We start from the raw sequence: 23,436 nt of genomic DNA, 5'->3' as shown, positions 1-23,436 counted from the left end.
AACTTTATGAGCTGATTAAACACTCTTCAACTTTTCATTTCTTCTCTAAAAAACAATGAAAATGGAAACAATGACAAAAATAATTATTTATTGAGTACATACCACAGACCAGGAAGTCTACTCTTTTCACATATTTTAAAATTTAATTCTTAGAACAACCCTAGAATTATTCTTATTATTATATAAAGAAACAAACACATAGGAAGTAATGTGCCCTAGGTCACTGAAAGTAAATTACAGATCTAGAACACAAACCCAGGTCTGCCTGACTCCAAAGTCTTTGCTTTTAAAACTTTTCACTGAATTTTGAGATCTCTCTCTCTTCCAAGGGCCATTGCAGCCAAATTATTTTCCAGGCTGAAGTGACAATGACAAAAGCCATGATCACCTTAGTGGTAAAGAAATTCAATCAAGGGCTAGAATTGCCCAGTGGACAGAGAATTTCTACCTTTAGATCTCTTGTTCTGTAACAACTTTTATTTCATTGATTAGTACCCACTGAGGTTGCTTCTTTAAAAATTATTTACATGGAGGCCTAAGAGATAGCAGCATCATGGAACGTATTTATTTATTTATTTGAAATCATTTTTATAATTGAAGTGTAGTTAATTTACAATGTTGTGTTGTGTACAGCAAAGTGATTCAGATATATATATATATATATATATTCTTTTTCAGATTTTTTCCAATATAGGTTATTACAAGATATTGAATATAGTTCCCTGTGCTATGCAGTAGGTCCTTGTTGTTTATTTTATATATAGTGGTATGTATCTGTTAATCCCAAACTCCTAATTTAACTCCCCACCCTGCTATCCCCTTTGGTAACCATAAGTTTGCTTCCTATGTCTGTGAGATGGACGGTACTTACTGCCCTGCATTAGATGGTCCACAATGACTAATGTAATGAAGTGTACTTGGGATCCATGATGATGAAAATGATGAAGAAGATGATGATGGTGAATTTTTTTTTTTAGTCTGGGTTTATTTCTTGACTCCAAAACCAAAGTGTCAGATCTTGGCCTTTTTTTCGAGTATGTTTTCATTCCTCTGGAAGGTACAAGGAGTTATCTTTCCTGGTTATACTCAGCTTGTAATTAAAAGCCCCTTTTCTAGAATGGGACTATACTCCAGATGTACCTTCTTCTTCGGGAACTTGGTAGAAATGCAAATTCTTTGGCCTCCACCCCAGACCTCCTGAGTCAGAACCTCTGGATGTGGGGATTAGCAATCTGTGTTTTAAGAAGCCCTGCAGGTGACTCTGGTGCTCAAGTTTGAGGACCGCTGGTGTAGACACTCACACTCATCTTGCCCCACTTGCTCTCCTAGGCAACTTCAACCTCTCCCAAGGCTTTGATGGCTTCAAATATCTTCAACCAAGATGTGCTTTCTGAGCTCTCAGCTCAATATATCTACCTGTCCACATGATGTCTCTATTTGGATATGTCACTGGGACCTCAAACTCAACATCTTAATAAACACTTATGCTTCAAGTTAAGTGGCATTTTCTCATTGGACTAGGATTTTTGGCCTGCCATCTCTGCCATTGCACTTTATTAGAATTCCTTTGTTTAAACTATGCCTCCTCTGCCACACCAGCGCTTGGCGAGGGCAGGGACTGGGTCTGCCTAGCGATGGCTCACTTAGGATCACGACTAATATTTACTGAGTGAATGAATGAAAACTCTTATGTTCTCTATACCAGGGGTTATGGACGGAACTGAAATATTAGAACCCTAATCCCCAGTGTGGCTGTATTTGGATATAGGGCTGATAGGAGGCAATAAAAGTTAAATGAGGTCATAAGAGTGGGACCTTAATCTGACAGGACAAGTGGCCTTATAAGAAGAGGAAGAGACACCAGAGAGCTCTCTTGCTTTCTCTCCACGTTTATACAGAGGGAAGACCATGTGAAGACACAGTGCGAAGGTGGCCGTCTACAAGCCAGGAAGAGAGCTCTCACCAGAAACCAAACTTGCTGGCACCTTGATCGTGGACTTCCAGCCTCTGAGACTGTGAGAAAATAAATGTCTGTCATTTAAGCCATCTAGTTGGTGATGTTTCGTTATGGCAGCCCCAGCAGAGGTTGGGTTGACAAACGACGGCCCATGTGCCAAATCCAGCCCACCACCTGTTTTTATAAATAAGGTTTTATTAGAACACAGTCATGCCATTCATTATGTGTTGTCTCTGGCTATTTTTGTGTCAGACCTGAGTAGTTGCTACAGAGACCTTCTGACCGGCGTAGCCTAAAATATTTACTCTTTGGTCCTGTATAGAAAACATTTGCCCACCCTGATGTGTCTCCAGAAAGGCCAGATCCAGGTGCTGTTCTGTGCTATACTATGCTGAGCCCTCTAGGATGCCAGCCTGACTGTGGGGACTTCATGTGGTCCCATAGGAAGCATAAACACACCTGAGCAAAAAAACAGTGTTATGGGGGAAAAACAACCTATTAGCTCGGAATTTATAAACAGGCTTTGGCATTTATTTGAACAAAGGAGGAGGAAAATGCTTACAACCAGAGACTGGGGGCCATCATGCCCCAGTTCCTTAACACATCAACTTACACATTCTATTTCATACATTGTCAAGAAAAATGAAGAGATTACCTGGGCATTCTTTTAATGCAGTGCTGGCTATGCAAATTTGATTGACCTTTTACGGCCTTGAATATTTTATAACTCTAAGAGGTAGAAGTTAACTTGCAGAAAGCTATAATAACATAAATGATTCTTATCTGAAAGCTTCGTAAATAATTCTTATCCATAGTCATACAAATGAATTTTGTCTGGGAGAGATGCAATTGAGTACTCTCTGGTAGAAAAGATGACCTCAGAGAGTTTATGTCCCAGTAGGATATTAACCAGTTTTGTATATATTAGCAAATTCATTTCAGCATTTCTTTGACATAAATCTCAGTTCTTCAAAATCTCTTTTGAACTAGTTTTAAACATTTTTCTGGTTCTCTCATTAATGAAATGAATTTAAAAAACCACTGACACTTGTTTGTTTTATATTTGTATGAGAGTTGTAAATTCTTTTGAAAATTATAACATGAATACAACCTGTTCCCCCTTCCATGGGTTGCTTTGGGGTCAGCTGGGAAGGAAGAACCTCATGACATGCAGGTAAGAAAGATGAGAGCTAGTGACACTTAGCAAGGGATGGGGCAGTGGAACATTGTGGACCACTATTAGCACTCTTCAAAAAGGTCATAAGGAAAGAGTAATGATAAACATCTGAAAGAGGTCACAGTATTTCTCCACTAAAACATTGAGGATTTGTAAAGCATTCTAAATATTTGTGCTGGGGAGAAACACATTAAGCATTTTTTTGTTACTTGGGATTTTAACTTCCAGGATTTGTGACGTGAAGTTCTTTTGCTTATGGAGGCTGTTTTCCTCTTCACAAGGCTGGGAAACACTTAACTCCAGGCATGTTGCTCCTGCTGCAGATGCTTGCTTGCCCTTGGCAGATGTTCTATGTGGATATAATTTCCTGGGGCCAGAGCCATGATGCCACCTTAGTTATGGTTGTCAGTTTGAGAAGACCCATTCTGTGCTCTGTGTAGGACTCCTCATGAACATACAAAGATTTTCGTTCTGTCTGCCAACCGCACATTTCACAGAAAGAGTTTCCACTGGAACATCACCTCTGGTGTGGAGCCGCTTCTCCACCACCCATCACCTCCTGAACAATGGTCACATGCTGCACATTAACTCGTGCTAGACAGTACTTATGATGCTGCAGGGATGGAGTCCTCCCCAACACGGTGTCCACTTACAACAACCCACTTCTCGTCTCCCCTTAAAAGATAACTGTCAGCTGTGGTTATGCTCACCTTAATACCCAGATTTTTCTTCTCTGTTCAAGCCACCATTGAGGCTCCTCTTGCAGGAAGCATTCACAGAGGAGAAAGTCCATAGGGCAAGCCAATGGACGTCAGCAGGCTCTGTGCCGAGGCGGAGGCTGTCCAGATGAATATGCAGGCACCACCTCACTGCTCTGGAACTTCAGGGACCCCCTGGTTCACTGTGTGAGTTCTCTGAGGGGCAGAGTGTTCCCAGCCTAAGGGGAAATCCAGAGGGCAGGGATGCCTTGTCCTTGAGAACTCCTAAGCCCAATGAAGGTCTCAGGGACCTAGGAAGATGGACAGCTCAGAAAGGGGGTGGAAAAGAGTCAAAGACACAGGGCATCCTCACTATTTGAACTAAGACTTCTCTGTCTAGGTCACAAATCACTTATGGGCCTATGAACTGCCAAACAAGAAAACCATTATTTCACTCCCTTTTATTTAGAAGGAAATAATATCACTTCTAACCTTGGTTTTGAGCTCTTTGGTTAGAAGGTTAAGGAATGAATTCTACTTTTTCAGGAGAGACAACAGGATGAATTAGGAGAGGAAAAGGTTCAAGACATTTCTAAAGGGGACTGTGCAATAGCAAGATTCAGCCACCAGAGGGCAGTGTAGACTTTCTGGAGGGTCTGGAGAGAGGAAAGCGGTACCGAGAGAAAGGACGGTAAAATGCAAATTTAAAGTTAAGTTTCGTCTGGTAAAATTAGAATTAAAAACAAAACAAAACCCAGTAGTAGAGTCTTCCCTTTCATTCTGCTCTGTGTGCTCCGGATGAAAACTGACACCGGCCGAAGGCTGCAGCAGATTCCTGAAGGACCCCAGGACATCAGGTCGCTGATTGGGGAGGGCTTGGGTGGGGGCTTAGGGAGAAGACGGTTGGGGGCGGGTGCTTCGGGAAAGTGAGTGGGTGGCCCCCAGCCGGGCTGAACTTGCGCCAGCAGCTGACTTCCAGTAAGGGAGCTTGTGCAAGAAGGAGAGCGAATCCGGGGCTGGCGGGGGAGTCCCCGCCCCGTTTTCCATATCCGGTGTTTGCTAGAAGAAAACCGCTCCTGCCTGACCTTTTATTACCCAAGCGCTGCTTCAGTGGCTCATCCTGTGACGCAGGAAGGGACTGGGTCAGAACAGGGTTCCTTCCTTTAGGGAAGAACGAGGTGCAAGGGACAGGAATTCCTCCTCATCCTGAATTTCTTCACTTTTGTTTTCTGTTAAACCATTAAGTTTACCTGGTCACCTAGTTCACCCCAGGGTGTGGTGGAATTTAGGGAGAAGAGGAGCAGACCCCCTGGAAGGCTTGCTTAAAAGCGGACACCCAGGGCTTTCTGCCACTGCTTGTTTGTAGATAGTCGAAACCAACAGAATAAGAAGCTCAGATGTGGCTCTGAGAAGTTTCTGATATTTGTCAGGACCTGAGTGACCTGTAGGTTCTCGCTCTCCACTAGGCTGAGAATTTGCCTCCCCTCCACCCCATTTACTTTTCTGTCCCCAAATATGCTCAGCTCCAGTGTCCTGGCTCTCCAGAGAGCACCAGGTGACGACTTAGTTGGAATAATTAACACAAAGCTCCAGATTCAAATAATATGAGCCCCCTCCAGTTAGTATTTTTAAAATTGTGGTAAAGTGTATATAACAATATTTATCATTTTAATCATTTGTAAGTGGATAATTTAGTGATATTAAATACGTTCACAATGTTGTGTAACCATCACCACTATATATTTCCAAAACTTTTTTGTCGTCCCCAAAATAAACTTTGTACGCATTAAAAAAAAAGCTTCCTCATTCCCTGCACACACACCCCCTTCTGCAGTCCTGTACCCTGTATTCTTTTTGTTTCTATGAATTTGCCTAGTCTCAGTTTCTCCTATAATTAGAATCATGCATTTGTCCTGTGTCTGGCTTATTAGCGTAATGTTTTCAAGGTCCATCCATGTAGTGGCATATACTAAAATTGTTATTCTTTTTTTTTATGGCTGAATAATGTTCCATTGTATGTATACATCACATTTATTTATCCACTCATCTGTTGGTGGACACGGGTTGTTTCCACTTTTTGGCTATTGTGAATAATGCTGCTATAAACATTGGTGTACAAATATCTGTTTGACTTCCTGCTTTTTTATGGATATATACCTAGGAGTGGAATTGCTAGGTTGTATGGTAGTTGCATGTTTAACTTTTTGAGGAGCTGCCCAGTTGTTTTCCCCAGCGGCCATACCAGCAAAGCATGATGGTTCCAATTTCTCCACATCCTCACTAATACTTGTTGTTTTCTGTGTGTGTGTTTAAATTATTATTTTTATTATAGCCATTCTAGTAAATATGAAGTGATATCTCACTGTGGTTTTGATTTACGTTTCCATAATGACTTATGATGTTGAACATCTTTTCATTTGCTTATTGGCCATTTGTGTATCTTGTTTGTTTGGAGAATGTCTACTCAAGTCTTTTGCCCATTTTTTAAAAATGGAAGTATAGCTGATTTACAATATTGTGTTAGTTTCAGGTGTACGGCAAAGTGATTCAGTTATATTATATATATATATATATTTTTAGATTATTTTCCATTATAGGTTGTTATAAGGTATTGAATATAGTTCCCTGTGTTATACAGTAAATCCTTGTTGCTTATCTGTTTTATGTACGGTAGTTTGTATCTGTTAATCCCAAACTCCTAATTTATCCCATCCTGGTCTTCCCATTCCCCTTTGGTAACCATAAGTTTGTTTCCTACGTCTGTGAATCTGTTTTTGTTTTGTATATAGATTCATTTGTATTATTTTTTGGATTCCACATATAAGTTATATAATATTTGTCTTTCTCTGTCTGACTTACTTCACTCAGTATGACAGTCTCTAAGTCCATCCATGTTGCTGCAAATGGCAATATTTCATTCTTTTCTATGGCTGAGTAATATTCCATTGTATATATGTACCACATCTTCTTAAACCAATCATCTGTTGATACTTTGCCCATTTTTGAATTGAGTTGTTTGCAGACCTTCAGGAAGTCTTTACATATTCTGAATATTAATCCCTTATCAGATATACGGTTTCCAAATATTTTTCCCCATTCTGTAGGTTGTGTTTTCACTTTCTTTTTTTCTTCTAATTTTATTTTATTTAATTAATTTATTTAATTTTTAGTTACATTTTGATTTTCTCTAAAAACTGACATATCATTGAGACTATACTGATGTTGACAGACCAGGGTTATAAATATATTTATGGGAAAAATTGTTGCATTAACTAAACAAGCTGTTGTACCAGGAACAGCCCCTGGGCATTTATATTCAACTTCTGCTACATTTCCAAGGGCAGGCCACCCTGATATGGCATGCTCATGAAAAGTAAGTAGCATTGAATACTGGCAAGTCCCAATATAACCTCTGCAGAAATGTTATATGGAAGGCATTTCTTCTGGGACTAGTAAGAACTTGCTGTTATTTGCAGTAGCATTTTTTCATTTTCACATTCATGTTACAGCTAAGCACTTTTTGTGCCCTAAAAAGGAGGCAGACAGACTCATACCTCATCAGAACTTGGAACACGAGGAGAGTGTGTCATGATAACCTCTGGGAGAGAAGGTGGTGAGTAGGAAATGGCCTTGTAGCAGCTGCTCAGAAGCTTCCCAGGCTCTCATGTTCTGTAAGGATCATAGGGCATTCTCAAGACTTAGATCAGCTACAGGCAAGTCTTGCCTATGTGGCCTATGTGGAAACATGCAAGGTCACCAGGATGCCATGGCAGAGTCATTCCCCAACAGAACCAAGAATTGTCAGAGGTGAGGAATGCTCCCATCAGCTGTACCAATTATGATTGTACGAACTGAAAGTTAGAAATGCTGTGCATCTACTATGGGCTTGACTTGACTCCCTAGGACTGGGCAGAAACGTTTGGTCTTAATGACCAGAGCAAATAGCATCTCTTTCTTCGGAAAACCCAGTGGATGCAGAGCTTAGTTACTGAGTCTTTAGCATAAATTCAGTTGAGCTGGTAGCCCCAGAAACCAGCTTTGTGAAGACCTCAACTTCCTGGTTTGACTGAGATGACCAAGGTCACTGCTGTCGGAGGTCAGGAAAATGGAAGTTTTTCTATTTCCTTTTTTCACCTCACATGTTCTCTCTCACACCCAGTCTTGGAGAGGAAGACATCAACTATCTGACTGCCTTCCCTGAAATCCACACAGCATAGAAACCACTGGTCCATGAACTTCACATGCTACTTTGAAGGAGAGAGAATTTGCCTTCGTAGATGGAACTGCAGTCTGCAAAGCCCCTCTGTTAGGGCCAAAGGCCCCTACACAAAGGAAAGAACTTTCCAGGTCAGCAGCCTCTCCCACAGGGCACATCTGCTTCCCAATCACTCTATTCTCTAACGGGTCATCTCCATAAAGGAAATAAAATTTCCCTTGAAAAAGGACTTAGCATAAGTGTGTGTGCAAGTGAAGGAGAGGTTTTGTTTTTTTGCTTTGCCAGGTGACATATGGCTATATATCCATTCCAAAGGGGGACTCTACATTAGGTCTATATTAGGTTAGCTAGAGTGACCATGAGATGTTTCCATTTTGCTCAATTCTTATTTCATTAAAGCTAGAACCCAGAAAAACCAATGAAAATAAAATCAGTGTTGCGAAAGCAATAGTCATTAAATGTACTTTTTTGTGCCTTTCAAAATCATGCTTTTCCAGCTCCAACTTCATCTTTTATGTCTAATTTTAAGACAGTATGCCCTCTGTAATGGCCTATATGGGAAAAGAATCTAAAAAAAAAAAAGAGTGGATATATGCATGTGTATAACTGATTAACTTTGCTGTACACCTGAAACTAACACAACATTGTAAATCAACTATACTCCAAAAAAAAAAAGACAGTACAGTAAGAGTTCCGTTCCAAGAGTGCCTTTGTAAGTCCAGCAAAGTTAGCCTAGGTACCCGACTAACACAATCGGCTATATAGTACTGTACTGTAATAGGTTTATAATACTTTTCACACAAATAATACATAAAAAACAAACACAAAAAGTAAAGAAAACATTTTTAAGCTTACAGTATAGTACCTTGAAAAGTACAGTAGTACAGTACAACAGCTGGCATACAGGGGCTGGCATCGAGTGAACAGGCAAGAAGAGTTACTGACTGGAGGAGGGAGAGGAGGTGGGAGATGGTAGAGCTGAAGGGTCGTCAGCAATAGGAGACGGAGGGCAAGCTGCAATTTCACTCATGCCTGATGCTGATGGCACAGGTTCTGGTTCCTTGCTGGATTCAATTCTATCTACCCTCTTGAGAAAACGATCCAGTGATGTCTGTGTCGTAGCTCTTTTTTTCTCATCATAGATGACACGGTAGCACTGGATTACATTCTGAATGGCTGCTGCAACCTTCACGTACCATTCTACATTCGGGTCCTGCGCCTCAAAAAATAACAGTGCCTCCTCAAATAAAGAAAATCCCCTTGCCATTTCCTACGTCGTGAATCTCTTCGGTTCTTCAGTTACTTCTTCTTCCTCTTGTCTCTCTCTGTCCTTCCTCTGGGCCTTCAATTCCTGGCTCTTCTTGGCAGTACCAGCTACATCATCGCTGCTTTTACACTTGCTTTCAGACATCCTGAGCTTGAAATAAAGACACTGTACTACTGTACTCTATACAGTACTGTACCATAAAGTACACAAAAGCACAACCACTTGTAGAGGATGCACGCACGTGACAATGTACACCAGACATGGGAACTAACTTACGTGATTGGACATGAGAACGCACGTTCGCATTTTTGAAAGCTCGCAACTTGAAGGTTCATACGTTGGGGACTTACTGTATGCCATTCACATATTTTTCTAAAACAAATGTACAAGGTCAGTTCTGCCTCATTATCTATTTTTAAGGATTACCCCTGCACCTCTATCTCAAATATTTTAATGCTCAAAGAAATCCTGGCCTCACACACTGAAATGTTTGGAAGTAGCAAGTGTAAAAGCACCATATTATAAAATCAAATTTCAACATAATTGGTTAATTTAGAAACTATAAAATAAAGCCAGAGAGATGGCAAATCAACAATATGGTAGATGAGACATGGCCAGAAGGTCATGTGATAATTACCTTTTTTATTTTTCTTGGCGGGTTTGGTAGAAATTCTCTCTGAAAGAAAAATGAGATTCATGCTGTGAAGGGTCCTTGTCTCTACTTTGTGAGATCAGTAATTCCACTACCTTCCACTCATGTCCCATTGTCAACACAAACTCAAGGGGTCTTCATGGAAAATAACCTCCCTCTCCAAGTCTGTAACATGGTGCTCTCTGTTATCCAGACTCAGCTTTAAAGTCAGCTTTAAAAACTGCATCCTCTCTCTTGCTCTCCTTATAAAGTTTTGCCAGATTTTCCTTTAAAACCACTTCTATACCCACCACTCCCTTTCCATTCTCCCAGTACCCCTCTAGCTTTTATCTTTATACCTTGCATACTATAGCTCCATTGGCACACACCTGGTGAGTGATTGACAGCTGGCAGGCCCCATCAGTGGCCTTGGACACACAAAGGTATCCAGGCCTTTGGGGAGACAAGTGGGAAAACCTGGCATATAGTGGGGTAAGGATGATAAAGTGTAAACTGTGCCCTCATGGAGTATTTTGGGATCCGGAGATGGCTGAGTATAGTAGGCTAAATAATGCCCCCCCCCCGACCCATGAATTTGTTCTAATCCCCAGACCCATGAATGTGTCAACTTACATGGTAAAAAGAACTTTATTAATGTAATTAAATGAAGGAGCTTGAAATGGAAGATGATTCTGATTATCTGGGTAGGGCCAATGTAATCACAAGGGTCCATACAAGAGGGGGTAGGAGAATCAGAGTGAGTAGTAGGAGATGTGTTGACAGGAGAAGAGGTTGGAGTGATGTGAGGAAGGGGCCACGAGCCAGGAAATGAAGGCTGCTTCCAGAAGCTGAAAAAGGGGAGGAACACGTTCTCCCTGGAAGGCTCCAGAAGGAACCAGCCCTGCCGACACCTTGACTTGAGTCCAGTGAAACTGATTTCATACTTCTGGTCTCTAGAACTGTAAGATAATAGATTTACATTGTTTCAAGGCACCAAGTTTGTGGGAATTTGTTATAGCAGCAATAGGAAACAAATTCAGTGAATTTTAAAGGACTTCAGCAGAGAGTGTGCTGTTTGAGCTGGGCCTTGCAGGTTGAGTGGGGTGGATCAGGCAGAAAGGTGGTGAAGATCATTTGAGGTCTCCATGGGTTAAAGCACTCTACCCTCTAATCCATCTTGCATTCCTTGATCAGATTCACACCTCTAAAACACTCTTTCAACTTTGTCAGTCCCTAACTCAAACCTTCCACGATTCCCCCATGATTAAATGAAGGGTTCAGCCTCCTTTCTGGGGCCGCAGGACCTCCACAATCAGCCCATCTCATGTATTGAGACTTATAACCCACAACTTCTTGACAGTCATGGGGAGGATTTTCATGCCATCCTTTCTATGTAGAATTCCTCATTATGACATTTTTGCTTGTCAGAACTATTCTTCTTTTAAGACCCAGCTCCGTGCAAAGTGTTCCATGAAACTGTCCTCAACCTCAAAGACAGAAATGAACTTCCCTCTCCTGAGCTTCTGCATCTCCTCCTGCCAGAGAATCTCATTATGGCATCTATGAGCTGTGCAATCCTGTGTTTATAAATGTGCAGCCTTCCTCCTGGTTGGGGGCTGGGGGCCACACCTTACAGTCCCTGTGGCTTTAGATGTATTCAATAACTATTTGCTCATCATTAGAGTGGCACAAGGAAGGACCGTCTGGGGCATGTGACAGAAAGCATCAGAAGGCATGGGTTCATCTGTGACAGAGACCTGGCCCGTTTTGTCCACATCAGTGGGCCGAGATGAGGACCAAAGAGATATTTTAAAATTCATTAAAAAATATTATTTTTCAAGAATGAATTTCAGATGGCTATCCAGAAAACACTCATTCTGATGTATTATTTTCAGATACATAGTTCTATTATTGTTACTTTCAACATTGCCCCCCACCAAAAGTCTAAGACCCTCCCCCGCCAAATTTAGTTTACTTTCCTGTGACCAAACTACACAGTGGCAATTATTAGTGGCAGTGCCAAGGCCACAATTTACTGTCCTACCTTCAACAATGTAAGAGTTTGAATACTATTCAGCCATAAAAAAGAACAAAATTTTGTCATTTGCAGCAACATGGATGGACATGGAGGGCATTACATTAAGTGAAATAAGTCAGATGGAGAAAGACAAATATTGTATGATATCACTTATATGTGGAATCTAAAAAATATAACAAACTAGTGAATATAACATAAAAGAAGCTGACTCATAGAGAACAAACTAGTGGTTACCAGTGGGGTGGGGGGGAGAGGCAACATAGAGGTGGGGGAGTGAGAGGTATAAACTATTGGGTGTAGGATAGGCTCAAGGATGTATTGTACAACATACAACCAATGTTTTGTAATAACTGTAAGTGGAAAGTAGCCTTTAAAAATTGTATAAAAATTAAAAAAAAATTAAAGTGTAAGAGTTTATGCACTTGGAGGATTAAGCTGTAATGTAAGCCAGCAAATATAACACCCACATGGAATGTTAGTGATAATATACGCATTGCGACCTGGGCAAGGGGAGTCATGATGGTTTTCTGGAAATTCTGCTAAAGCTTGAAGTTGATGACTTGTGGCACTAAATCCTTGATTGTAGCGCTTTGTCATTAGAATACCTGAATCAAGGTTTTCAGGGGCCTTCCACCGCAGCGCACACTCAGCTTCCAGTTCTTGGATGCTTTGCGGTTTCCTTCAATTTCAAATTCCCTGAGGGTGAACCACTTTCCATATGCATTCTGTATACACTTCTCCGAGGTGCCTGTGAGACCAAGACAAGCTGAGCTCCCTTTGTGGCCAGGGTGTGCCCCCAACTGTGAAAACCCCAGAACTTGACCTCCCTCCACGTGAATCTGGGCTACTCATTTTGGGTTCATAATCTGCAGCAGGATAGCTGAGTCCCCTCTCTGGGGCTCCACAACAGTCCGAAAGGTGAGGGCAGGAGCAGACTTCCTGCCCTGTGTGCATACTCTGACCCTCATGCAATGAGAAGGACAGTAATTACTACCAACATTTACTTTAAAAAAATATTTCACTATATTCAAAAGAGAAAACAATGGATGACTCTAAAGAATAGGCAAGATTCTTTCCCTCCTCTTCTCTGAGACCCGGGATAGAGCCAGGCTGAGTATCTGAGGCAGCAGATGAGGTCACACATGGGGCCGTGTGTCAACTGTCACCACAGCCATGTCTGCCTTGTCCTATACAATAGTTGATCAGCCAGCAAATGGCAATCAATTATTGCTCATATTTTGGACTCACAGCTATTTTATGTTAAAAGCAATTGTAGAAATGTTATCAAGTGGGAAAAATTAAATTATATATATGCTATGTAATCATTGGGAAAACATTTATATTTCTTGGTACCTAAAGAACCATATTTTGGGAGGAGGGAATCAATTATGGTAGATGAACATTTGTACTGTACTTTAACAGTTGTAATTTGCAAACTTTTCTATCTGTTATCTTGTTTTTTCTCATAATAATACGGTGAGGAAGGTTTTATTATTATTTTCATTTTGTAGAGGACAGTTCAGGATGACAGAGACTTAGTAACTTGGCCCATACAAAATAGACACTCTTGGTACAGCTGAAACTCGAATCCAGGTCTTCTGAGTCTAAATCTTGTGCTTCTCCCAGTTAGCACAAGGCCATACAGATGTTATAGGGAATGTGGCTGTGAAGGTTGCTGTTGCATTTCTCAAATGTGTACATCTTCCATCCTGTTATTGAAGCACTTGCCCCTGTATTGGGTGCTGGATGGGCACCTGTAGACCTTTTCCATGGGGGAAAGTGGAGATGGCCTGGTAGGCTAATGTTTATTAATTTTAAAAGAGTGGGAATGCCATCTTTCCTCCAGCCTATCTGGGATGCTGTGTGGAAAAAGAGCTAACAGAGCAGAACTGAGGCTGCTTTCTTTAGAAAGTCTGCTTGCAATGTTGGCGCTTGGCTGGTATCTGGGAACTTGGATTTGGGGAGGGGTCTCACCACTCCCAGAACTTAAGGGTAGCTCACTGTGCCTTAACTATTTATACAAACAGTATGGTTTATGTGAACACCTGCCTTCCTTCTGGGAGTTTGGAGTTTTGGCATGTGCTAGGCAGAGGGTACTTATGTAACTAACCCCTGATAAAAACCCTGGACTCTTAGACTCAGGGCAGCTTCCCTGGCAGACAACATTTCACATGTGTTGTTACAATTCATTGCTGGTGAATTAAGTGTGTCCTGGTGACCCGACTGGGAGAGGACTCTTGGAAACTGACACCTGTACCATGTGCCTTTTCCCTTTGCTGATTTTGCTTTGTATCCTTTCAATTTAATAAATCACAGCCATGAGTTCAACTATATGCTGAATCCTTTCAGTCCTCCTAGTCAGTCACCAAACCTAGAGACCCCCAATACAGGTGTCTACCCCCTGTATAATATATTATTCACATGGGAGTTTTCCAGTTGAAAAGTGTAGAAGACCACGAAGCCCACCTTTTTTCATTTTCTCCTTGTATAAAATCCCCTTCGCCTCACCACAAGTCACAGGAAGTTCAGGAAGCTGAAAATCTGTATATGTTTCTTTGGGAATTCTTGGACCTGCAAGGAAGCATTGGTTTCTTCATTCCATCTTGCTCTAAAGCTGTGTACCGTCTCTCCTCACCCATCTTGAGATACTTCTTTATAAGTTAAAATGTAATGGAAGGATTTGCCCCATGAATCAGGTACATTTCTAGGCAGGTTAGGTACATAAAGATAACGTCACCCTCCACCACCATCATCTAAAATCCTATATACAAACCTCTTGTGGAAGGATCTGATTCCCAAGCTTGCTGGTCCCAACTACCTATTGCATGATAATTTTCCTCCTGCTGTTTTGAAGGAAGATTTATAGTCATATTATTGCTTTGAAGTCATACAGATGGAGAAAAAACCCTCAACTTTTAATTTTTTCTCCCCATTTGAGGGCTCACCTGGGGAAAAAAGCAGGATTGCAATGGGACCCCCAGCAGGGGCAATGTCTGTCTTCCCACCTTGCTCTCTGCTTCACTTCTCTTTCATGTGAGCTTTCTCTGTGACTAGAAGGTAATTTGCTCTAGAAGAAACTGCAAATTGCTCAGGGAGAGGGTTTCTGTACATCCTTGGGTGAGGGTGCTGGCATCTAATTCCTCTGAAGCAGTTGTTGAAAGTCTTAGAAAGAATGTCAGTATCAGGAGCACCTTCTCTTGCCCTTCTGGCCAACATTGAGGAGGATCCTTTAAAGACAGGTTTGGGGGCTTCTCTCTGGATGGGGAGGGTAGGCTGTCAACAGTCCTTCCAGAGTCAGTTCTATTAGAGCTGGGGTGGGTGTAGGGGGCCATTTGGTCTAATTCACCTGACACCCACCAATTTACAGAGGAGGAAATTGAAGCAAGAGAGAACAGTTGACAAGCCAAAGTTACACAGTCAAAGGAATTTTAGGAATTAGGACATAGGTCTTGTGTTACCACCCAGAGTCCCCCTTGGTGGGGAGCCTATGGCTCTCTATGTGGGCAAGAGAAGGGTGAGAGAAATATCATGTGAGTCATACCTTTTATACATTTTTCTTTATATTTCCCTCCTCAAAAGTTATCAGTGCAGTGAGAGGAGCCCTGCACAGGCCCAAGGAGGCCTGGGGGTCTCTCACAGATCGACTGACTAATCAACGGAGCGGGTGTTATCACCATCCTGTCATGTGGTCGAAATTGACCAAGACCAAGGACTATCCTAACGTTTGCTATCGGCTCTGTAAGCCAATTAAGAAAATTTATTGATCACTAAAAACATGGATTATAAAATAAAAATTTAGATGTTTAATTATTAAAACTGCATTAATCACTTATTTTTACCTCTTTGTCTGCCTCTTTTCAAAGGCCCAGTGTTGACTGTTTTTCTCCCTGAGGAAGTAGAAAAATAACATAAATGTCTCTTTTTATAACATTGCATTGCAAATAGTAGTGTTTTGCAAAAATACCATTCAAATGTCACTTTTTAGGAGTTTACCTAGTACTTCAAGAAAAATAGCAAATGCTTAGATCAGAAATTAGGAACTTTTTCTGTAAAGGGCCAGATAGTAAATATTTAAGGTATTGTGGACCACAATCTCCTTTGTGACTACTCAACTCTACTGTTTTATTGTAAAAGCATCCATAGACAATTCATAAATGGAAAGATATGACTGTGGCTGCGTTCTGATAAAAATTTATTTACAAAACAATTCATGGGTTGAATTTGCCCTGTGGGCCATAGTTTGCGGAACCCTGGTCTAGACTTAGTTAGTTACAAAGATGATGTTTAACTGAGATATATCCTATATTTCTTTTACTCCAAGTCGTTCCAAATAAAACTGAAACCGTGTTTTATGTGTTTCCCAAGCAACAGAGCAGCAAGGTGAGAAGAGTAATGAAGTTGTACATCTTTTGAGTCCTTGTTGTGTGCCAGGAACTATCCTTAGACCTTACCTCTATTAATTTACTTTATCCTTAGAGCAAATTTAGTCAAATTAGGGACTTAGTCAAACAGGGACTAATACTATCCTTATCTTACAGATGAGGAAATTGATATGCACAGATATAAATGCAAATTAACTAAAAGCATTGAAGATTTACTTTGATAAAGAGGCAGAGATAAAAGGCAGTAATATTAGGTCTCAAGGGGGACTTCATGCTCAACTCTATAGGTCAGATAGCTGCTGCAAACCTAAACTTGAAAGATTTTTGTATCAAAAATGGTTGCAAAAATGAGCAAGGACTTAAAATCTAGCCCAATGGCTCAATGAAGGGGAGCTTATAAAATTGATGCCCAAGTTCCAAAAGTTGTAGGGTTAGAGATGGCACAAAAGGTTGACTTAAGAGATGTTTCAGAAAAATGTAGTATCTGATTTAATTGTTGATTTTGTCCAAAAAGATTAATCATGTCCATGTTCATGTTCAGGTCTGCCATCATTCAAATGTGTCTGAATGTTGAAGTCAGGGATGCTTTCTTGCTAAAGGTCTGTGCCCATCATTCTGTTCCCATGGCTGGAATCCTGGGGTGCTAATTTGGGTAATGCAAGTCCCAGGAGAAAATCCCCTCCAGAAAGTCAATCATGACTAATCTTTCCTTTAAGCAGATTATGACCAGATGAGGCTGGAAAGGAATATTTCCTTCAACCAAACACAAAAAGCCTTCAGGTTGATGATGTTATCTCGTATTCAGGGACTTTGCCATAACAATTACTCAAGTTTTAAAAAAAAAAACTCACCAAAATAAAAATGGCCCCATGAGATATTTATTAATGATTTTCATCCCAAGAGAAATCACACCCCAAGATCAACATGTTCTACCTTACAAAATGTTATCCTTAGGAAGTTTATCAAGGTATTAGGGAGGTACACTGAGGAGAGATTACTAAACCTGTATAAGAGAATCATAAGCATGGCTATGATCTTGAAGACTTAAGAGGAACAAGTGAATGGGGGAAAATGTAGACCTGAAAGTAGATGAAGCTTTCTTTAAAAATTGCTCTAGATGGATTGGTTTCAAAGAACATTACGGTACCAAATATGGTAGTTAGTAGTTGCCAGGTATAAAAGGTTATCCACACAGGTGTGGGTCTTGGTGAAACAGTGCTCTCCTGTCACTAATGATGCTGAAGTGGGAAAAGGCCAGTTCTGATTCTCTCTCTCTTTTCTTGCAAGAATCAAGGCCCACTGTCCCACAAGAAGACACTTGTGTTCTCTTGGCTTTCTCCTTGCTCTCCTCTCCCATGCGGTGATGAAATTGAAACCCCAGATCTGACTATAACTTGAGTCTGTCCAACAGTAGTCCTTATTGGCAAACATGCATTCTCTTGCTCTCAGTTTCTCTCTGTTTAAATATTTCTGGGACTAGTTGGTGAGTTAGACTTCTATTTCATCAAAGCCTGTTGAGGGCAAACAACTTCATGGCAAACAAACAGAAACTCGTTGTACTCCAGCTCAGTTCTCAGAAATTTGGTCTGGAGACCAGATCATATGAACAAAGTGCTGCTAAACTTTACAGGGGTTATTTGTGTGTTAGCGAGCTCCAGCACTTTACTATCTTAGATCCAGAAAGTAAAATGCCTGGACAAAGTAGGATTTAATTATTCTTGGGTCTACCATCTTAATAAACAACTACTAATGCTATACTAAAACCCTACATTAACTCTTACAAATAATAATGTGATCAGAAAAATTAAAAGTCATTTAAAAATAATTTTCTTAATGGTTGGAACTAATCTTTATGGGCAAAAAAGTATATCAGGATGTTTAGGTGATCTTTTGGTTGCCTCAGAGTATCAGAGAGTCCTCAGTGTTTAAGAACAATAGAATAGGAGCCCAGTATGCCTAGATCCTAAAGCAAGTGCTAGTCTAGCCCTGTTGCACAGACCATGGTAAGGGATAGTGAGGTTGGTTCTGCCGGAACAGGCCTTCCCCACCTCCAGGTCTTGTGAAAGAGGCTACATTTCTTTCAAGAGAATCGTCAGACACCTCCCCTCAAGCCAAGACAAAATATGTTAAAGGATCCACACAGGAGATGGGTCTCAGTCCTTGGGACATCAGGGAAGGAGAGATTATCAGACTCATCCTTACCAATATAAAGGTGAACGTCATGGCTAGAGTGTTCTGTGGTGGGAGAAGGGCTGAGCCAGGAGCCAGCAAGAGAATCAATGAAGAAGCATGATTCCCTTGGCCTGGTGGGGGGCCCTGTGGATGGGAGTTGAACTGAGTATTTTTGAGAGATACTCTTCCCAAAAGAACCACATAGGGCAACGAGGTAGCTACTGCAAGGGTGCTAACCTTCCAGAAGGGCCATCCAATGTCTTCATTCCCAAGCAAGTTGGCCACACTCACTACTGAGAGGTGGTAAAATATATTGCTTCTGCTGTTCTAGTGGGAAACTTCTAGCCAAATTTTTTTTCCAGACAAAGAGTTTTAGATTGTAATTTGTCTATAATTTGACAAATTTGTAGATATGATCCAGAGACTAGCTGAGCTGTGAGCAGGATCACAATGGGGCAGCCTAGCAGGAGATGGGGTCTGTCTTATTTGCTTGCCTCACTTCTCCTTCACAGCAGCTTTCTCCTGGCTGGAAGGGAAGCTCAGGGGAGTTCTACTGTCTTCTGAAAATTGCTCAGGGCGGAAGGAGGGTCTACCTCTACATGAGAGGGTGTGGTGGTGGGGGGCGGGGAACTGAGAGTCTGACTCCACAGAAAGGAGTCTTAAGATTAGCTGCTGTTCCTGCCCTTCCAGCCAGCGATGTTAGGAATCCATTAAAGATTTGGGGAATCCATTAAAGACACTCCTTGGGCTCCCTGTTCTTGATGCCGATGAGAGAGCTGCCCATGGTCCTTACAGAGTCCAGTGGTAGATCTACAGAATGTGAAACTGTATATGAAGCTGGGATGGGCCTTGGTGAGCAGTCAGTCTCTTTATTATCATTTCACTTTACAGAGGAGTAAACTGAGGCAGAAGAGGTGAAGTGACAGACCCAAGTCCACAGGACTACCTCAGGGTGGTGGGACATGAGGCAGGACATCTTTGTCACTTGTGAGTTACACAGTGTTTTATGGCTACAACTATTTCCAGCCTCAAAAGTTACCAGTTCATCAGAGGCAGCACTTCAGTGGCCCTTGGGTCCTGGGTTTTGGTTGTGGATTCATCACCATGTTGCTTGTTTGAGATATCATATTTCTCTCCCTGTCACGTTTTAGAAGTTGAATAAATCTGATATATTTCCCAATGGTTAGTAGTTACAGAAAGTAAATAGAGAAACAGGTCTATTAACAAAAGCATAGACTAAAGCATGAGAATTTAGATGTTTAGTTAGTAAAATTTATATATGTATTTATTTCTTCTTGGTTTGCCTCTTTTCTTTGGGGCTCTGTTACTCAGAATTTCAATTCTATGTCTGCCCCTCTTTCTGAGAAAATAGAAAATTATAAAACAGATGCTGCTGAAAAGTTGCATGGTATATAATAGTGCTTTTCAAAAATTCCATTTTACTTTAAATTTTCAAAAGCTTACTGCATAAAGAAAAAATATATAACCCATAGCCTTGCACCTACTAAGCCTTTGATGGTTAACCTGGGTTCATCCTAGATTTCATTTTATTTGCCCTCACATTAATAAAAATTCATTTATATCCACATTACTAAAAAAGAATTTAAGACAGAGTTTTATTCCTTATATCTCAAGGAACACTGTGAGAATAATAATAATGAGAGCTAACAGTTGTTAAGTGCTTATTATATGCTAGACATGAACATAAGACCCTTACTTCTACTACTTTATTTTAGGGATTTTTACTATCCCCATTACCAATGAAGAAACTGAAGCATCCTGAAATTAAAAAATTAAGTGAGGCAATGCAGATTTCCTTTGGTTGAGAGGCAGAATCAATGGCAGTTATGCAAGACTTTGGATTGTCTGGGGAGATGTGATGGTGAGCTACACAGATAAAATATAGGCCATCATCTTAGCCCTGAATGAAGGCTTTTAGGCTGAAAATATCATGAAAGTGACCAAAGACCTTGTTCACATGGGTTTGGACAAAAAAATAGGATTTAAAGAACTAACCAAGAAAATATTGCCCAAGGGGAATTTGTAGAAATAGAACTTCAAGTCCTAGAAAACCTTAGGGTTAGAGATATCAAAAAAGGGTTGATTGAAACCATATGTCAGGGGAATATGCTCTCAGATTTAGGAGGTGTGGGTGGAAAGATGGTGGGGTTTGCGCAGGTGAATCTCCTGAGTGCCATGTTCAAACGTGTTGATCTCCAAAGCAGGGCCATAAAGTGCACACATTTCCTTTCCCCTTTCCTTTCCTTTCCTTTCCTTTCCTCTCTTCTCCTCTTCTTTGTTTTTCCTTCTTTCCTTCCTTCCTCCCCCTTTTCTCCCTTTCTTCTTTCTATCTTCTTTCTTTCTTTCTTTCTTTCTTCCTTTCTTTCTTTCTTTCTTTCGTTCTTTCTTTCTTCCTTCCTTCTTTCTTTCCTTCCTTCCTTCCTTTCTTTCTTTCTTTCTCTCTCTCTCTCTTTCTTTCTTTTCTTTCTTTCTCTCTCTCTTTCTTTCTTTCTTTCTTTCTCTTTCTTTCAATGCCTGGACTACAATTTGGCCCTGTTCAACCATAGACATCTTAGACAAACAAAAATTATTTGCTTTCCCTCTCTATCTTTCTCTGGCACTGTTTGATTCACCTTTCATCAAACCTGTTGAGGCCAAATAAATTAAAGATACAAAAGTAGTCTAGTTCAGCTTACCAGAGTTCTCCTTACTGGGAGATTTGGGGTTTAAGACCTGCTAATTATTGTTCTTTGTGAAATTTCTCACTCAAATACCCCACAGGAAGTAGAGTGGTTGTTCTTGGGTTTCCTATCCAAATACTGTTTATTGACACCAGAGGCTTGCTATAGAAGTTAAGTGTTCCCCTCCCCTCAAGGCAAGTGAGAAGGCTTCAGTCTCAAGGTGATTAATCTGTGTCTCTAAGAGCTTGAGGGAGGCAGAGATGTTTAAAGACTCAAGCCTGGAAAGTCTAGAGAGGGTGACTGCGTTGGGAGCCAACCCCCACATCCACTGGTCGTAGGACCATGAAGAGACATGGTTCTCACGAGCCTCCCTGGGGAAGGGAGGGGCTCAGTTAGTTCTTGAGAGACACTGTATCCAGGAGGATCATTTGGATGAAAGAGGTGACCCCAGGAGGGGTGTGGACCTCCTAGAAGCTGGGAGACTAAGAAGGAAGTGGTAAGGCATCAGTTAGATTTCCTGCATCAGGGGAACTTCAGTTGAGAAATTCTCCCTAAAGAGAGTGAATATCTGAAGAACCCACAAATGTGGCTCATGCATCTGCCATTTCTGGGAGACATGAAGGATCTATTGTAAGAGGGCCATTCCTGCTCCTTACCACTTCCTTCTTTCCTTCCTCCTCAGTTTGAATTAGCTAAAAGCAACACATACTGAATGGTGTTAGAGAGGAAGTGTGGATGAAAGAAGAGGCTGGCCTTATCCAACTTGCTCACTACAAATTTTACAGTTTTAATATTATATCAGCTCAGTCTTTTAAATACTGAATGAGAATATCACTGCTGCTGAAAAGGATTAGCACAACTCTGGGGCTTATCTAAGATTTCATCCTGGGGCACAGAAAGAACTATTTGAGAGAACAGGTTTGACAAGGAAGTAAGTAGGAGAAAGAACAAACTGTGCTTAGACTACCCATGCCAAGTACTATAATAAATCAAGTATGGCAGTGAGATTTCACAAAAACTTAGAGAACAAAAGTCTTAGACTTGGGTAAATATAACCTGGGAAATAAACAAGATGATAAAGATAAGTATGGAGAAAAAAATGATAGAGATGCTAAAAATATAAGTATATATTTATTTACACTTATTTATATTCTAAAATATATTTAATATATAATAATAATATATTTAAATATATATATGGTGTTAGAAATAATCAGAAGAAATGGAAACAAAATATATCTGAATATGTTTCAACTCCAGAAGGAAAATCTTGCCACCTCTACAGTGCTGTATAAACCCAACAGCAGTATTTTATATGATGTGATGTAAAAGAATGAACAAAAGAAATAAAGTATACAAGAAAAACATTAGTAGAATGGGAGAGGGGTGGGAAAAAGAAGACAGATGAAGAAGAGGAAGAAAACAAGGAATGAGAAAGAAATGAAAATTACAGAACTTAATTCAGAGAATGGAGGTTCACTTATCTCTACTGCACCAACATGGTGTGGTATGTGCTATTAGTTTGGTTTAAATAACTGTGTTTAGATCTGATGTGATACCAGGAGTCTGGCTTCTGCTTAATTGATTATGTTCTCTCTTGTCTGTTTCTCCTCATTTGGTTTAGAGCTGTGTTCATCAGTTACAGCAAACTTTTCTAACGCTTTCTCTCTTATTTCTCACTCAGGGCTGGCTTGTCTCTGGCCACAAAGCTCTGTGTTGCATCCAATTTCCAGTTCCTTTTATTGCCAAAGGGCCTCAGGTGACAACAAGGCTGGGTTTGAACCAATGGAGAGTCTGAATTTTCCTCTTTATTTGAGGAAATCAGTGACTTTGGATGAAAACATGGAGAACAAGTAAGCAGATTGCTATTTGTCACCCATAATCATCCTTTCTTTTCTTCCATAGGGATAGAGTTACAGCCAGACCCTTGGCTGCCTGTCTAGAGATTATATTTCTTAGCCTCACCTCGCAGCTAGCTCTGGCCATGTGACTAAGGGTTCTCCAATAGGATGCGAGCAGAAGACTCTGGGTCTTTCCTTTAAAAGAAATATGTGGGTGATATCCCTGTCAAGAAAAGGCAGTAAACAAATCATTTGAATTCTTGAAGAAGAAAACCAAAATAACAGAAGAAATAATTGAAGATAAGTTCAAGAAAAAGTTTTCTGAAATTATAAAAAAAATGAATATACATATCATAAGTACTTGTGTTTTCACTCT

At 40.6% G+C, this 23,436-nt stretch overlaps 1 protein-coding gene across 13 annotated transcripts in view; it reads right to left on the bottom strand.

Annotated features, from left to right (window-relative positions):
* Nucleotides 1-2,024: 2,024 nt before the first annotated feature.
* The window catches only part of LOC132369289 (nuclear autoantigen Sp-100-like), an 87,195-nt gene continuing 65,783 nt past the window's right edge, over nucleotides 2,025-23,436 (bottom strand). For 6 of the 13 annotated variants that reach the window (XM_059928909.1, XM_059928908.1, XM_059928902.1 and 3 more), the window contains 5 exons: nucleotides 15,824-15,871; nucleotides 14,451-14,555; nucleotides 12,590-12,732; nucleotides 9,953-9,991; nucleotides 2,467-4,143 (listed from right to left, as the gene is read on the bottom strand). In XM_059928909.1, coding sequence (XP_059784892.1) covers nucleotides 4,072-4,143; nucleotides 9,953-9,991; nucleotides 12,590-12,732; nucleotides 14,451-14,555; nucleotides 15,824-15,871 — 407 coding nt within the window. In that variant the 3' untranslated portion in view covers nucleotides 2,467-4,071. Of the gene's footprint in view, nucleotides 2,132-2,466; nucleotides 4,144-8,874; nucleotides 9,688-9,757; nucleotides 9,797-9,952; nucleotides 9,992-12,589; nucleotides 12,733-14,450; nucleotides 14,556-14,737; nucleotides 14,828-14,929; nucleotides 15,240-15,823; nucleotides 15,872-23,436 lie in introns of those variants that run through there. The other 7 variants (XR_009504323.1, XR_009504322.1, XM_059928903.1 and 4 more) reach the window with 7 other exon arrangements.

Source organism: Balaenoptera ricei, chromosome 7 (assembly GCF_028023285.1).
Source record: "Balaenoptera ricei isolate mBalRic1 chromosome 7, mBalRic1.hap2, whole genome shotgun sequence".
Taxonomy (NCBI): domain Eukaryota; kingdom Metazoa; phylum Chordata; class Mammalia; order Artiodactyla; family Balaenopteridae; genus Balaenoptera; species Balaenoptera ricei.
The sequence above is the reverse complement of the archived record's forward strand: the minus strand, read 5'-3'. Positions and strand labels throughout refer to the sequence as shown.